This window comes from Cucumis melo, chromosome 4 (genome assembly GCF_025177605.1).
Source record: "Cucumis melo cultivar AY chromosome 4, USDA_Cmelo_AY_1.0, whole genome shotgun sequence".
Taxonomy (NCBI): domain Eukaryota; kingdom Viridiplantae; phylum Streptophyta; class Magnoliopsida; order Cucurbitales; family Cucurbitaceae; genus Cucumis; species Cucumis melo.
The window spans coordinates 31,479,069-31,491,186 of NC_066860.1; the positions used below are offsets into that span (position 1 = coordinate 31,479,069).

The window sequence follows — 12,118 nt, forward strand, 5'->3', positions numbered from 1 at the left end:
ACTGTGGTTTCTTTTATATATCTATATATATATATATATATATATATACCATATTGTTATTTTTATCTTTCCTAACTGAGCACTTAAACCCAATTCTAAGGATGGATTTATTACAACAGCAGACAATAATTTTTTTAATGGCATCTCTACTTAAGATATTTTATGAATCGAGTAGAAAATTATAATTTTATAAAAAAAAATGACATATAATGGAAAGGACTATTTTTATAAGGTAAAAAAAAAATGAGATTAGACTAGTCAATAATAAATGAAATGGGGTTTTAATCAATTGAGGAATAACTAAACTTAGAAAGTAACAACGTTGCGAGGCTTACAAAAATGAGAATAGAACGGAACGTGTATGGAGTTTTTAAAATGGTGGTAGCATCCATCACTAATTGCCTTCATTTTTCATTTTTCATTTTTAGTCATCGTCAACGGGAATGAAATTTTGAATTGAAATTTACTCAAAGAAAATCAGGTAAAATGCACTTTTATTCGTTAAGTTTGAAATTTGTAATAATCATTCATCAGGACAAATTTCAAGGACTAAGGTATTTGTTTTCAAGCTTGAAGATCAAATATATAGACTTCAAACTTCAAGGATTGGAAACTTCCCAAATGTTAAATTAAATGCATGCTAGAAAGTGATTTTAAGATGTTAAAATCACTTTTTTGAACCCATCTTAATATCACTTCTGTCCTTTAACCAATTAGATCTAACTTAACATTAAGAAATTAAAATTCTAAATGCAATTTTTCTATAATCGAAATGAAAAGTGATTTTAATCATATTAGATGATCTCAAACATACCATAAATTAAATCTAACTTAAATTTGAAAACGCTTTAAAACATGGCGGTTAAATTTTGAACTTCCCATTTTTGTATATCGTCGAAAACTAACATTAATTAGCAATCATAGAACAACACACTCAATAAGAATTATTTGAAAGGATAACATTTCTACCTTCTGTTCCATTCACATCTAAAAAATGTTCGCAAATTTCAGATATTGGAGGCTTTGGTCCTTTCCCATAGGCCACCAGGAGAAGCCAAGCCATAACAGAATCACCAATAAGGTTGATTTATGGCCACATCTACAACCATATGGATTAATACCTAATTGAGAAGTGAAGCAAAGTCAACAATTTTGTTTAAAATGAGCATTCTATATATGAAAAGTTTTAGATGTACCAACAATTAAACTCGCCTTAATCACCAGACGAACACCGTGCACAGTTGCAAATAAAACCAAACCCTCGGTGCAGCAGAGTTCGACGAGCGTCATAGTCCATACTTGCATCAATGTAGCAAATCCGAAGCTCTTCATCTGTCATTTCAGTAACAATTGTTGTAGTTACTAGTTCTCTAAACAAAAGGCATACGCTCAATGTTTTTTCTTTTCTTCCGCAAATATAGATTTCCTAAACAAGTTGGATTCTTGTAGTTGTTAAAAAAGTTACATTGATTTGTTGTATACCTCCTTGAATTTATGACGAAACACAAGAAACTTACCAGGATCAACGTCACGGAGGGCCTTCAATCTCGCATTTGCATTATTTATCCATATAATGTGTGTATTTGGATCTGCAACAAACACATCCTCATGACATTAGCACTAAAGCTTCAGCTAGTCGGATTTTCTTCTCTTTTGCTTTATTTCCCCATGTCCTGTTACATAATTTTGTATCTTCCCTAATGTGGAACAGCAGTCGACATTTACCGATGAATTAAAAGAAACGGTTTCAGATAACAAGTGCAAGCAGAGAACTTTGTGGCAGTTATGTCAACAATTCCTATTCAACATGTTTTATGTTTCAATAAAAAGAGATACTTGGGAGAAAGGAACTAAACAAGAGGGGGTTAAATTGGAATGATGCGAACATGTAAGCAGAGGTAGCACTGACCACAGTCATGATTATAGAAAGATGGTAGCATGTAAACAGCATTCCCAACGGCAGCTTCAGCTTCGACACAGGCTGCTGCAAGAGAATGAAGATCTTCATACCCTCCAGCCAACTCGATTCGAAAGGCATTGATACGAATTCGTGCGAGAACTCCAGTATACCATTCTTGAGTTAAAACTTGGAATATATGTAAGTCAACAACAGCGGGGAAAGAATAGCATGACAAGAAATATTGTCACAAGTCTTTGCCAGCATATATAGTAGGATACAAAGCATCCGTCCATTTGTGATGTTTTTGTTGATCAAGGCTTTCCTCAGCAAGTTGTATCCTTCTTCTAACTGAAGTTTTCAGATGAATAAATTCAAACAAATACATACGCCTACATTTTTATTTAAGCTAAAAGCAAGAATTTTAATGAAATGGAAAAAGAAAAAAAGAAAAAGAAAATGAACACCATTGTTGGGAATGCAACTTAAGGACAACTATCTCTAAGGATATAAGATCTTTTAGACAAAACCAAAACCAAAATCGCAAGGATTTAGGTTCAAAGTGGACAACATCATACTACTGGTGGAGATATTTAGAGGAGATTCATCATTTATGACATGTGGAGTGCTAACCAGCAGCCATCTTTCTGACACAATTGGATGTGGAATGAAACGAAACTTGCTTGAAAATAAATTTGCAATAATCCGGGAGGTTGGGTTTAGCTTAATACTTCAATTTGAGCACCACTATTTCACTGTGGAAGAAGGATATTTATTTTTTTGATTACTTATCCTTGAAGGCAATTATAATTGGCGTTTTCTGTGCTTCAGTTCTTATCAAACTTGTTCCAAGACTATTTTTGGTGTACTTAGTACTTTGCAGCCTTCCTTCCAACTCCAAGAGAATATATGCGTACTTAAAATTCAATGAAAGATTAACTTGTTCTCCAAAATCGAGCTTGCAAAAGAATATCAGGAATTGATGATTTAAATCAAAAGTTCAATGAACTAAAACAATAGTGCATCCAAGGAAGTAGGAAAGAGTACACCGACTAAGATCTTGAAATTGCTCGCTTCTAAGGTGAAATATGTATTGTCATTTCTTTATGTAATAAAACCAATTCAAACACCGGCGGATTTAGTATAAGTCCAGGGAGTTTGAGCCCCCTCAACTTTATTGTTTTTATATAATATATATAAAAAAAATTGTTTAATTTTCAATTCTTGTAAGTAACTTAGTGGTTACTTTATTTGTTAGCTCCCTTCTAATTCAGGTTGAAGTCTTACATGTGTAATTTATTTTTCATATTTTTCTTTTAGCCCCTTGTCAATATATTTTCCAGATCCATCATTGAATTCAAACTAAACTTAAATGTAATATCAGCAAATTATTGAGCTGTCCGCTGGATACGGACCAATAAGTAATCAATCATATGAGCTCATCCAATATGAAATTATCAAAACATGTGAAATATCTTTACCTCCAAAACCATATCAGTAGACAAACGAGAAGGTTGAAGTATGTCAAGAAGGTCAGAAGAGACAGCTCCAGATATGACCATACAAGCTAATCGCTTCACCAAAAGAGGATATTTTAACCCTCGCTCCCTTGAAAAAGCCATAAACACACGTTTTTGACATTTTAGATGTACCACTACAAAGTTACTAGCTAGTCATTCATATATAGAAGGCACATTGAAAGCCATGTGCGTGTTTATCAGTATATGGACTATTTTGTTCAGCTTTCTACCCTCGCATGTCAAATTTCTTGGTAGCTTAAAAACATTGTCACTTTATATAAGGTGTTATATTTCCCGAAAATCATGAATAAGGTTAAAAGAGAGGAGAAAAAATGGGACAAAGAAAAACACTCATGAGAAAGTTATTCCATGAAGGCACAAAAAAAATACTAATAACAGTAGATTGACAAACAGGGAATTGAGTTCCCTTCAGAAATAATCATTTCCCAACGACATTGTTTATTTGCAGTCATGAAACTAAGATTTGTTCTTAACGCAGCAGTCTTTATCCACGGGAAAATACAGAATAGAAGACAAAAGAAAATTACCCAAGAGGGGGAAAAAGGACAAGAAGTCCTATGTAATAAAGAAAAAACAGACAACTAACACTAGAGCTGGAAAGTGAAGCCTATAAAACTAAATACCAAAGAGATTCTGTCAATGGCTTGGTTAGTCAACCACAATGGGGCCGGCCCATATATCACAAATCAATCACATCATCAAGCCTTAAAGACAAGAAAATCTTTTGATTTCTCTTTAGATACTCTAAATTACAGTCAGTGTACTGACTCCAATAAATCATCAATTTGCTAATGCATATATGTACAGTGGGAAACATAAAATTAATTGGTGCCATAAATGATGGAAAATTTAATGCACCTGCAATAATTGTCGTAGTCTGACCAGTCTGCTTCCATTTCAACATCGTGGAAAACCTAAGAGAAAAATCCATATACATAATGAAACTTAACCAACCCACGCCTAGAGAGGAAAAATACGGTTGCTGTTCCTCTCTCCATGTACAGTGCAGATAAAAGACAAAGATGATAAACAACTCTCCAACTGGTAAATTTTCAATTCTAAAATTCCCAAAATCCAAATTCATCTCTTTGGCTTCGGATCCAAAGGAAAGAACCACTTGAAAAAAATCAAGTTCTTCCTTTAACTTTTTTAATTCCTAATATAAGAACTTTCTTATTTCGATATTCATAAAATTTTTCAAATGCATTTAAGAGAAATGACAATTTGATAAGTGGTATCACTTTCAGAAGCAAAACAACAAACACGTGGCGCACATAGGACAAACTTCTGAACGAACGTCGAATAAGGCAGCAGAGAGAGAATAATACTCAGTTGAGTCTAAAATAAGTTCATAAATACGATTTAATCGAAACGTTCGTGCAGGCAATTCGTACAACCGAAGCAGCAGGTGAAAAAGAATTCGTGTAAGAACGGCTGGTGATTTCACAAAATAAAATTAACACAGAACAGATCAAGAATCAAACAAAATTTAAAACGGATTAACCTAATTAAAACAGTGGAGAATATAATTGTACTGATACCTTGGAATGTTGCTCACACTCTTCACTGCAGAATGATGCACGAGCATCGGAGTCGACGTTAGCATTTCTCTCCAGTTTCCGCAAGCAGAAATAGCACACATAGTGAATAGAAGATGGTGAAGGATGTGCAACGAGTGGTTTGGCTGTGTGTATGAGTTCTCCGGCGCCGATCTTTCGAGTGGCGAAAACACCTCGACCGGCTGAATCGGTGAGCGAGACTCGTATAGGTGGCGGACCTCCAGGAGCAGCAGAATCGGCATCGCGGAGTCCGGCGGAGGAGGAGAAAGGTGAAAGAGAGGAAAATGGATTGGCCTGAGAGTACGGGAATTTGAACCGGGAAATCCAACGGCCGAAACGCAACAAGGAACACGGCGCCATTTCTCTCTCTACGGTGTACTCCATCTGGGAGACATTAGAGACGAAATAGTTGAATTTGGGCTTACTTGGGCTCATGGGTTGATATTTCACTGGGCCGGTCCATTAGATGGCCCAATCTTAGCAAAAGTGTGTTTCGGGTAGGAGTTTTTATAATAATTATCTAGTATGTAACAATATTTTTTAAAAATTGCAAATATAGCAAAGTCTATACTTTTATCGTTGGTAGACTCTTATGGTTTATCAGTAATAGACCAACATTTGCTACATAGTTTATCACTCCTATCATCGATAGATTTTGACATATTTTATTATATTTACAATTTTTAAAAAATGTTGCTATATATTTAATTATTTTAAATATAATTACTACATTTGCAACTATTCTATTGGAAAAGTATAATATATAACGTAAATATTGGAAAGTTTATGTGCAGGATAAACTTTTATTAGACTTTGATCGATTTTATTATATTTGTAATTTTTAAAATTATTGATATATATTAAATTATTTTAAATTTAATTGTTATATTTGTAACTATCCCCGAAATTTAAAGTTTATTTTGATTTTGTTTGTGATCAAATATATATATATATATATAGAAAAAAAAGTTAAAAGACACGCGAAGCATTTATAAAGTGTGCATCATATTATCGTCTTTATTTTTTCAATCCAACAACTCCAAATTCTAAATTTTTATTGATCGTTTTTTTGCTAAAATAACCTTTGAATATGCTTCTCGTAGGTATTTCGATTTGTAAACTTAAGCAATATATATAGTAGCTATAAGCTTTAATGATAAAAGCTTTCAATAAGAGTCGTATTTTGAATGACTTTAAATACTTAAAAATTTTATTGACTTCAATAAGTAAGACCGTTGAGTTGTAGGGTCAAAGACACTATGCAAACAAAACTTCCCCAATTGATTGTCAAGCCTTAGATTGAAAATTTTAAATCTATGTTGATGAATGAAAATGAAAATTGTTGTTAGTATTTACAAATTAACTTAGATTTATTATAACCGTAAATATATCATAATGTTCTTTTATTCTTAAAATTAATAATTGGATTAGACATATCACATTCTCTCAAAGACATAGATCCGGCAAAGATTGCCCTTTCATAGTCTATTAATATTTTATTAGCTTATGTCTCCATCACTCAACTTTATTTAATAATAATTGCAAGTTTTCTTTACCCTTTCAAATAATATTCATTTAATTTCAATTTTAATTTTTACCCAAAAAAAGTGTCTAAATTTTGATTTGGTGATGATAAGTTTTTTTTTTTTTTTTTAGTTTTAGTTTCAGTTTCAATAATATTCTATGATGTCTATTTTATTTTGTACATGTACATTTTACTTGTTTTAGTGTTGGTTTTTATTTTCAAAATGTTGGGTTTAAATTTTGTTATTTTTTTTTGTAAAGTTAATCGTTTGAATTTTTATTAAGAACCATAAAACTCAAGTTAAAATTGTTTAAATGTGACCTTTTAATTTGACTAAAAATTTTTACTCAGTGATTTGGTTTTCTTATGCTATTTGAATTTAACATCCACCAACCAGAGATTGATAAACTTTGAAACACTAAACATTAAATCAAAACTTTTCAAACATTATGGAAGCAATTTTCCTCTCTTTTTTACTTCTCTATTCTTTTTTTGGAAAAGGAAAACATTAGACTATTAACATATATGTCACCTTATATTCTTTTTAACTTTTTGCATCATACACGCTTATATTTAATCACGGATTAAACTCATCCAACCTAAACTTTCATCTATCAAGTCAAAGTTGTTGATCTATCAAGCGACGACATCCAATAACGATTCACTACTTGCTCAATCTTTTTGAACCTGTTTAGGTGGGATAAAACTATCCATAGACAATCCTGGAACATTAAACGCAACGTCATCAATACTCCAAATCTCTTGCAATCGTGTGATCATAGGACCCGTTTTAAGATCGTCTCCAAAGCGTGTAATGATGACATCAGTCTCACCAGAGTGGGCGATCATAACACCGTCAACTGTTCGATAATCGTCGATTTTTGTCGACATGGTTGTTTCCCAATACATGGGGTGAGATCCAGGAGATTGAATTCGAGTCAATGAGGAATCTTCCAAGTAGACCAAAAGTCCACGTCTTTGACAAAAGTAACCGTAGATTGCATGTTTGATCATCTCAGCTGTATTGTCGCTTCGATCAGCCAGATCCGTCTGCTCGGCTGACAATTTCAATACGAAACAATCAACACTCATGATTTGTTTCTCTCCCATGTACTGAGCTGGAGAGAATATTTCAGAAATTGCTAGAGGGTCCAATCCCTGTATTAAAAGAAAATTATGCATAAAGTAATTATAAGTCAAAGTCAACGTCTTCCAACATTGATTTTATTTTTTCTTAATTAAGAAACGACATTCTGACTTTGTAATTTGTATTGAGTTAATTTATTATTATGGACCAAGAGAAAAGAAATTTAATTATTTAAAGCAATCGAGTTTGCTTAGCTGGCTTAAGATTAATCCACTGATTTTGATACTTTGTATCTTCAAATATCATTTTCATAAAAATTTTAATAATAAAAAGTAAAAATAATCATTAAAGTTCTTTTTCTTTTCTTTTCTTTTCCCATGAATTTCAACAATATTTTGGATAGGACTATTTTGGAGTGTTTCAATTATTTTTAGGGTAAAACTTTCTACGAAGTACAAATAAAGGGATCTACTTATTATTATTTAAATTACAATCATTAGTATTGTAATTATTTAAGAATGGAAATTTGTGAAATAATAAATTTAAAAAGCACAAGCTTTTTTAAAATAATCATTTTTGAAATACAATAACTTGCAACCAATGCTAATAAATCATCATCATCATCTTCTTCTTCTTCTTCTTCTGGTTAAATTAATATCACAATTCCTAAGGGATGGTCCTAGTGATAAAGACTTAAAAAAAAAAGACTAGAAATGTAAATTTTAATAATTTAAGACATTTTTTTAGGTCTAAAAAATGGTAGGGTCTAGAGATGATAAGTGAAGGCTCTCGAAAATATTAGTGGAGGGTGGGGGCTATAGCTATGAAGTATTCCTCCCAAACTCCACATGTAGAAGAAAAAATAGTAGCAAAACTAATTGAGAATATACATCCAAACTTGTTGAAAGTCTACTGTTTCGAAGTCCATGAAATATGTTACCGAGCAATAATTGGATGCAACTACAACCTGTATCGATTTTTATGCATTTTCCTCAACATACAACTTTTTAAATATTTTGACATTCGGCCAATTTTAATTAGACATTCGACGATGTGACTTATAAAAATTGATTTTAGTCAAAGATGCATCCAAATATTTTTTATCCATTACACAAGTAGAACTTTTTTAAAATCAAAGTATGGAAACATTAGTTCCATTTCCATCAACAAAATAAAAAAGTATAATTAAGAAGCAAGATCTCATTTATTTATCAAAAAAAAAAAGTTTTAGAAACTACTTTTTCAAGCTTTTAAATTTTAAATTGAAATTTGAAAATAATTTTCGCTTTACGTTGACTTTTTTACGAAATGGGATGACCAAACATAACTGGCTTGAAATTTGATGGTAAAGACATTATATGTGGTCAATTTGGCTTCAATTTCTTTCTCATCAAAAGGGAGATCCCAAATTTTGATAAAAAGGTGAAAAATGAATAATACCGGATATTGGAGACTTGCCTGAAAAGCACGGCGGAGAGGGCGAACGGCGCCCTTAGCGGCGTGAGAGCCGAGCCAAGGTGTGTGCCTCCAAGCGACGTTGCCATCGCTGCCGGCCACTATGCTGTGGCCTCCCACAGACAGCTCTATCAGCCACTTATTCGGAATCATTTGCCACATCACAAAACAACCTTTTCGTGTTACACCGCCTGTGGGTCCTCCTCCTCTTCCTCCGCCTCCGCCGCCGCCGGAGCTGACCTCCTCCGCCATTCCCATCGTTATTTTCCCCGTCGCAAATATGTTCTTCACTCTCCCCCTCAACTTCCGACACCCCGTAGCTGCCGCGAAATGCTCTATGATATATTGAGACGATGACGAAACCTACCCAAAAAACAATATCTTATTATAATTATTTATTCACTTTTAAAACAAAAAAAACTACAAATTTATGTGACACAAATTTGATAAGTTAAAATATCACTGTCCTCATACTTAGTTTGTTCAACTTTAATTCTTATATTTCCATTTGCGCAATTAACCTTCAAAGTTTTTTTCTTTCTTCCAGACTTCAAAGTTAATTTTTACCAAAATTGACTAAATAATAATATTAAATTTCATAAAAAGAAATACAATATGTGAATGTAATTTTCAAGTCTTATAGTAAAAATTCAATTAGCATTCCGTTTGATTTCTTTCAGATTCTTTATCCTTCGAGAAATGTGAGTTACTAGTGAGATTAGAATCTTGGCCAAAATTAAAAATTAAAAGAAAATATACAACTTATTTTGTTCGTACCCTACCTATTTTCTGAGAAATATTTATTAAAATTCTATAAAGAGATTATTCATCTATTTTTGTTCTCAAATTGGTTTAAAAATTTATATAGAACAATTTCAAGAAAATAATTCGTAGTAACCTCTAGACTGAAAAAGAGGGACAACTTTATAAACTCATTAAAAGAAAGAAAGAAAGAAAGAAAGAAAGGAAAAATCATTGCATTAAACATAAATTTTGGACCACTCATTTTTGGTTTTCAGCACATTCTAGCTTAAATCACAAGTTTCTTTTCTTTCCCAAAGGCCCAAATAATAATAATAATAATAAATAATGCATAAATAAAATATCTTTAAAGAATTTAGTCTATGGTCTCCTATGCCATATATTCACTTATGAGTTCAAAAAAAATCATTTATATAATTAATTTAAAGAAGAAAGACACGACTGTTTTTATTAACTTCACAAACAATAACAAAAACTTAATGCCACTTTACTCAATTTATAAAGATAATTCTACACCTATTTCAAAGAAAGAAAGAAAAAGTACAACATTCAAATTTCCTATCACATCATTCAATTATATATATAAACAAAGAGTTTTCTTCAAAAATAATAAAAAAACATATTTAACTGAAGACAAAAACATCTACCCACAATTTTAAGTGTAAATACATGATCAGTTTTGTCATTTTTTACAATATCTAAGTGTAAAAAAACGAGAATCGATGAATTACAAAAGATAAAATAAATGTAATGATAGTGTGATTCACATAATAATTCCAATTTTCCATCACAGATCCCGATTTCCGTCCAACATCTAACAAAATTTTGTTAGTATAGAAGTGTAAGATCCTATATGAAATGTGGGACCAAAATAAGCATAAGCATCAGTAATTTGCTTACTCAAAACGTTCTAAGTGTTGCAAAATAATTATAATACATTATTTAAAATTATAAAAATAAAATAATTAAAAATAGAGATCTCGAACAAACCAAAGTCGAAACGAAACCCGAGAGAATATGTTTGTTTGTATGTTTTAATTTTCTTAAACGGAAACCGTAAAGAGAAAAAAAGGAAAAGGAGAGGGACCTGATTGGTATGGGAGACGGCGGAGTTAGGTTGAAGGGAGACGGGAAAGAGAGGGCAGCCAAGGACGCTGAGGAGAACATTAAGGCCATCGGATTTTTTTCCAGAAGAAAGGATGGAGAAATGAGTTCTGATCCAGTTCCGCCACGATCGTCCTCCTCCTCCGGTAGTGGTACGGTGGCGATTACGAGTACGAGCGTCGTGTTCGTCGATGGGCTCCTCGGATAAAGGTGCTAGACGATTCATTCGGAAAAATGGGAAAGAGTAATTTGGGGGGGAGGAAGAGAGTGGGAGGGTTGGTTACTTAAAAAGAAGAAGCGTTTGATGTGTACGACTGCTTTCAAAGCGACCTCTCCTTCCTTCCTTCCTTCTTCTTCCACCCACTCGCACTCTCTCCCGCGTTTTCTTCACTCTCCTTTCGCTTTTTCTAAATTCCTTTCTCCTCGTTTATATCGACCACACTACTTTTCCCTCCCCATATTTTTCTATATTTCGGTTTTCTATTTTTAATTAATAATTTTATAAATGCTCCTATTGGTTAACTATTTTTATCAAAATTAAGTCTATTTCTTTCTCATTTCTTACTGTAGTTTGTATTTTCTCTGTATTTGAATTCTTAGTCAAATTTGGAAGTTAAAAAGAAAATTAAGCCAATTTTTTGTTTTTGAATTTTGGATTTTTCTAAAATCATTGATGAAAATTAGATGGCAAAGAAATAAATTTAGAGAATATCGTAACGTATATAAGTTTAATTTTCAAAAATAAAAATGTCTTTATAATTTGTTTTTGGTTTTTTGTTTTTGAAGTTTTAGTCTATAAACATCTCCTATGTGTCAAAGTAAGATATATTTCTTATTTTGATACTATCCATGTTTTTACAGTCCAATACAAATTTTAAAAACTAAAAAAAATTAAAAGCATGATTGTGATTTTTGAAATTTGATTAATGAGGCAACTTTTCTACGTAATATTTGATACAAAACAAGTAAGTAAATAGGTTTGATTTTCAAAACTACAGTTAAAAAAAATGTAATTATTACCAAACACGGCTTTTATTAGAAATTCAATATTTTATTACTACAATGTTTTCAAGAAAAAAAAGGTTAATCTTTTCAAATCAAGTTTGTTTTCAATATTTTGTTTTTTGTTTAAACTTGATTACGTTGAAGTACACTTTCTTAATCTAATGTTCTTTGGTAGGTTGGGTT

General features: G+C 32.0%; 2 protein-coding genes across 3 annotated transcripts; both read right to left on the reverse strand.

Moving 5' to 3' along the window:
• Positions 1 to 856: 856 nt before the first annotated feature.
• On the reverse strand, positions 857 to 5,396 carry LOC103486738 (histone-lysine N-methyltransferase ATXR4). Of its 2 annotated transcripts, XM_008444788.3 has the most exons (8): positions 4,980 to 5,396; positions 4,297 to 4,352; positions 3,379 to 3,505; positions 2,179 to 2,248; positions 1,910 to 2,086; positions 1,518 to 1,589; positions 1,213 to 1,332; positions 857 to 1,121 (listed from the first exon to the last, which is right to left on the reverse strand). In XM_008444788.3, exons 1-7 carry the CDS (start codon positions 5,379 to 5,381, stop codon positions 1,214 to 1,216), a joined length of 1,023 nt encoding a protein of 340 aa, XP_008443010.3. In that variant the 5' UTR covers positions 5,382 to 5,396; the 3' UTR covers positions 857 to 1,121; position 1,213. The 2 variants fall into 2 exon arrangements, with proteins under 2 accessions (XP_008443010.3, XP_016899663.2); XM_017044174.2 differs by lacking the exons at positions 3,379 to 3,505; positions 4,297 to 4,352.
• Positions 5,397 to 7,030: 1,634 nt separating this feature from the next.
• On the reverse strand, positions 7,031 to 11,309 carry LOC103486737 (uncharacterized). Its single transcript, XM_008444786.3, has 3 exons — positions 10,914 to 11,309; positions 9,068 to 9,427; positions 7,031 to 7,680 (listed from the first exon to the last, which is right to left on the reverse strand). The coding sequence occupies exons 1-3, from the start codon at positions 11,154 to 11,156 to the stop codon at positions 7,195 to 7,197; spliced, it is 1,089 nt and encodes a 362-aa protein (XP_008443008.2). The 5' UTR covers positions 11,157 to 11,309; the 3' UTR covers positions 7,031 to 7,194.
• Positions 11,310 to 12,118: the final 809 nt, after the last annotated feature.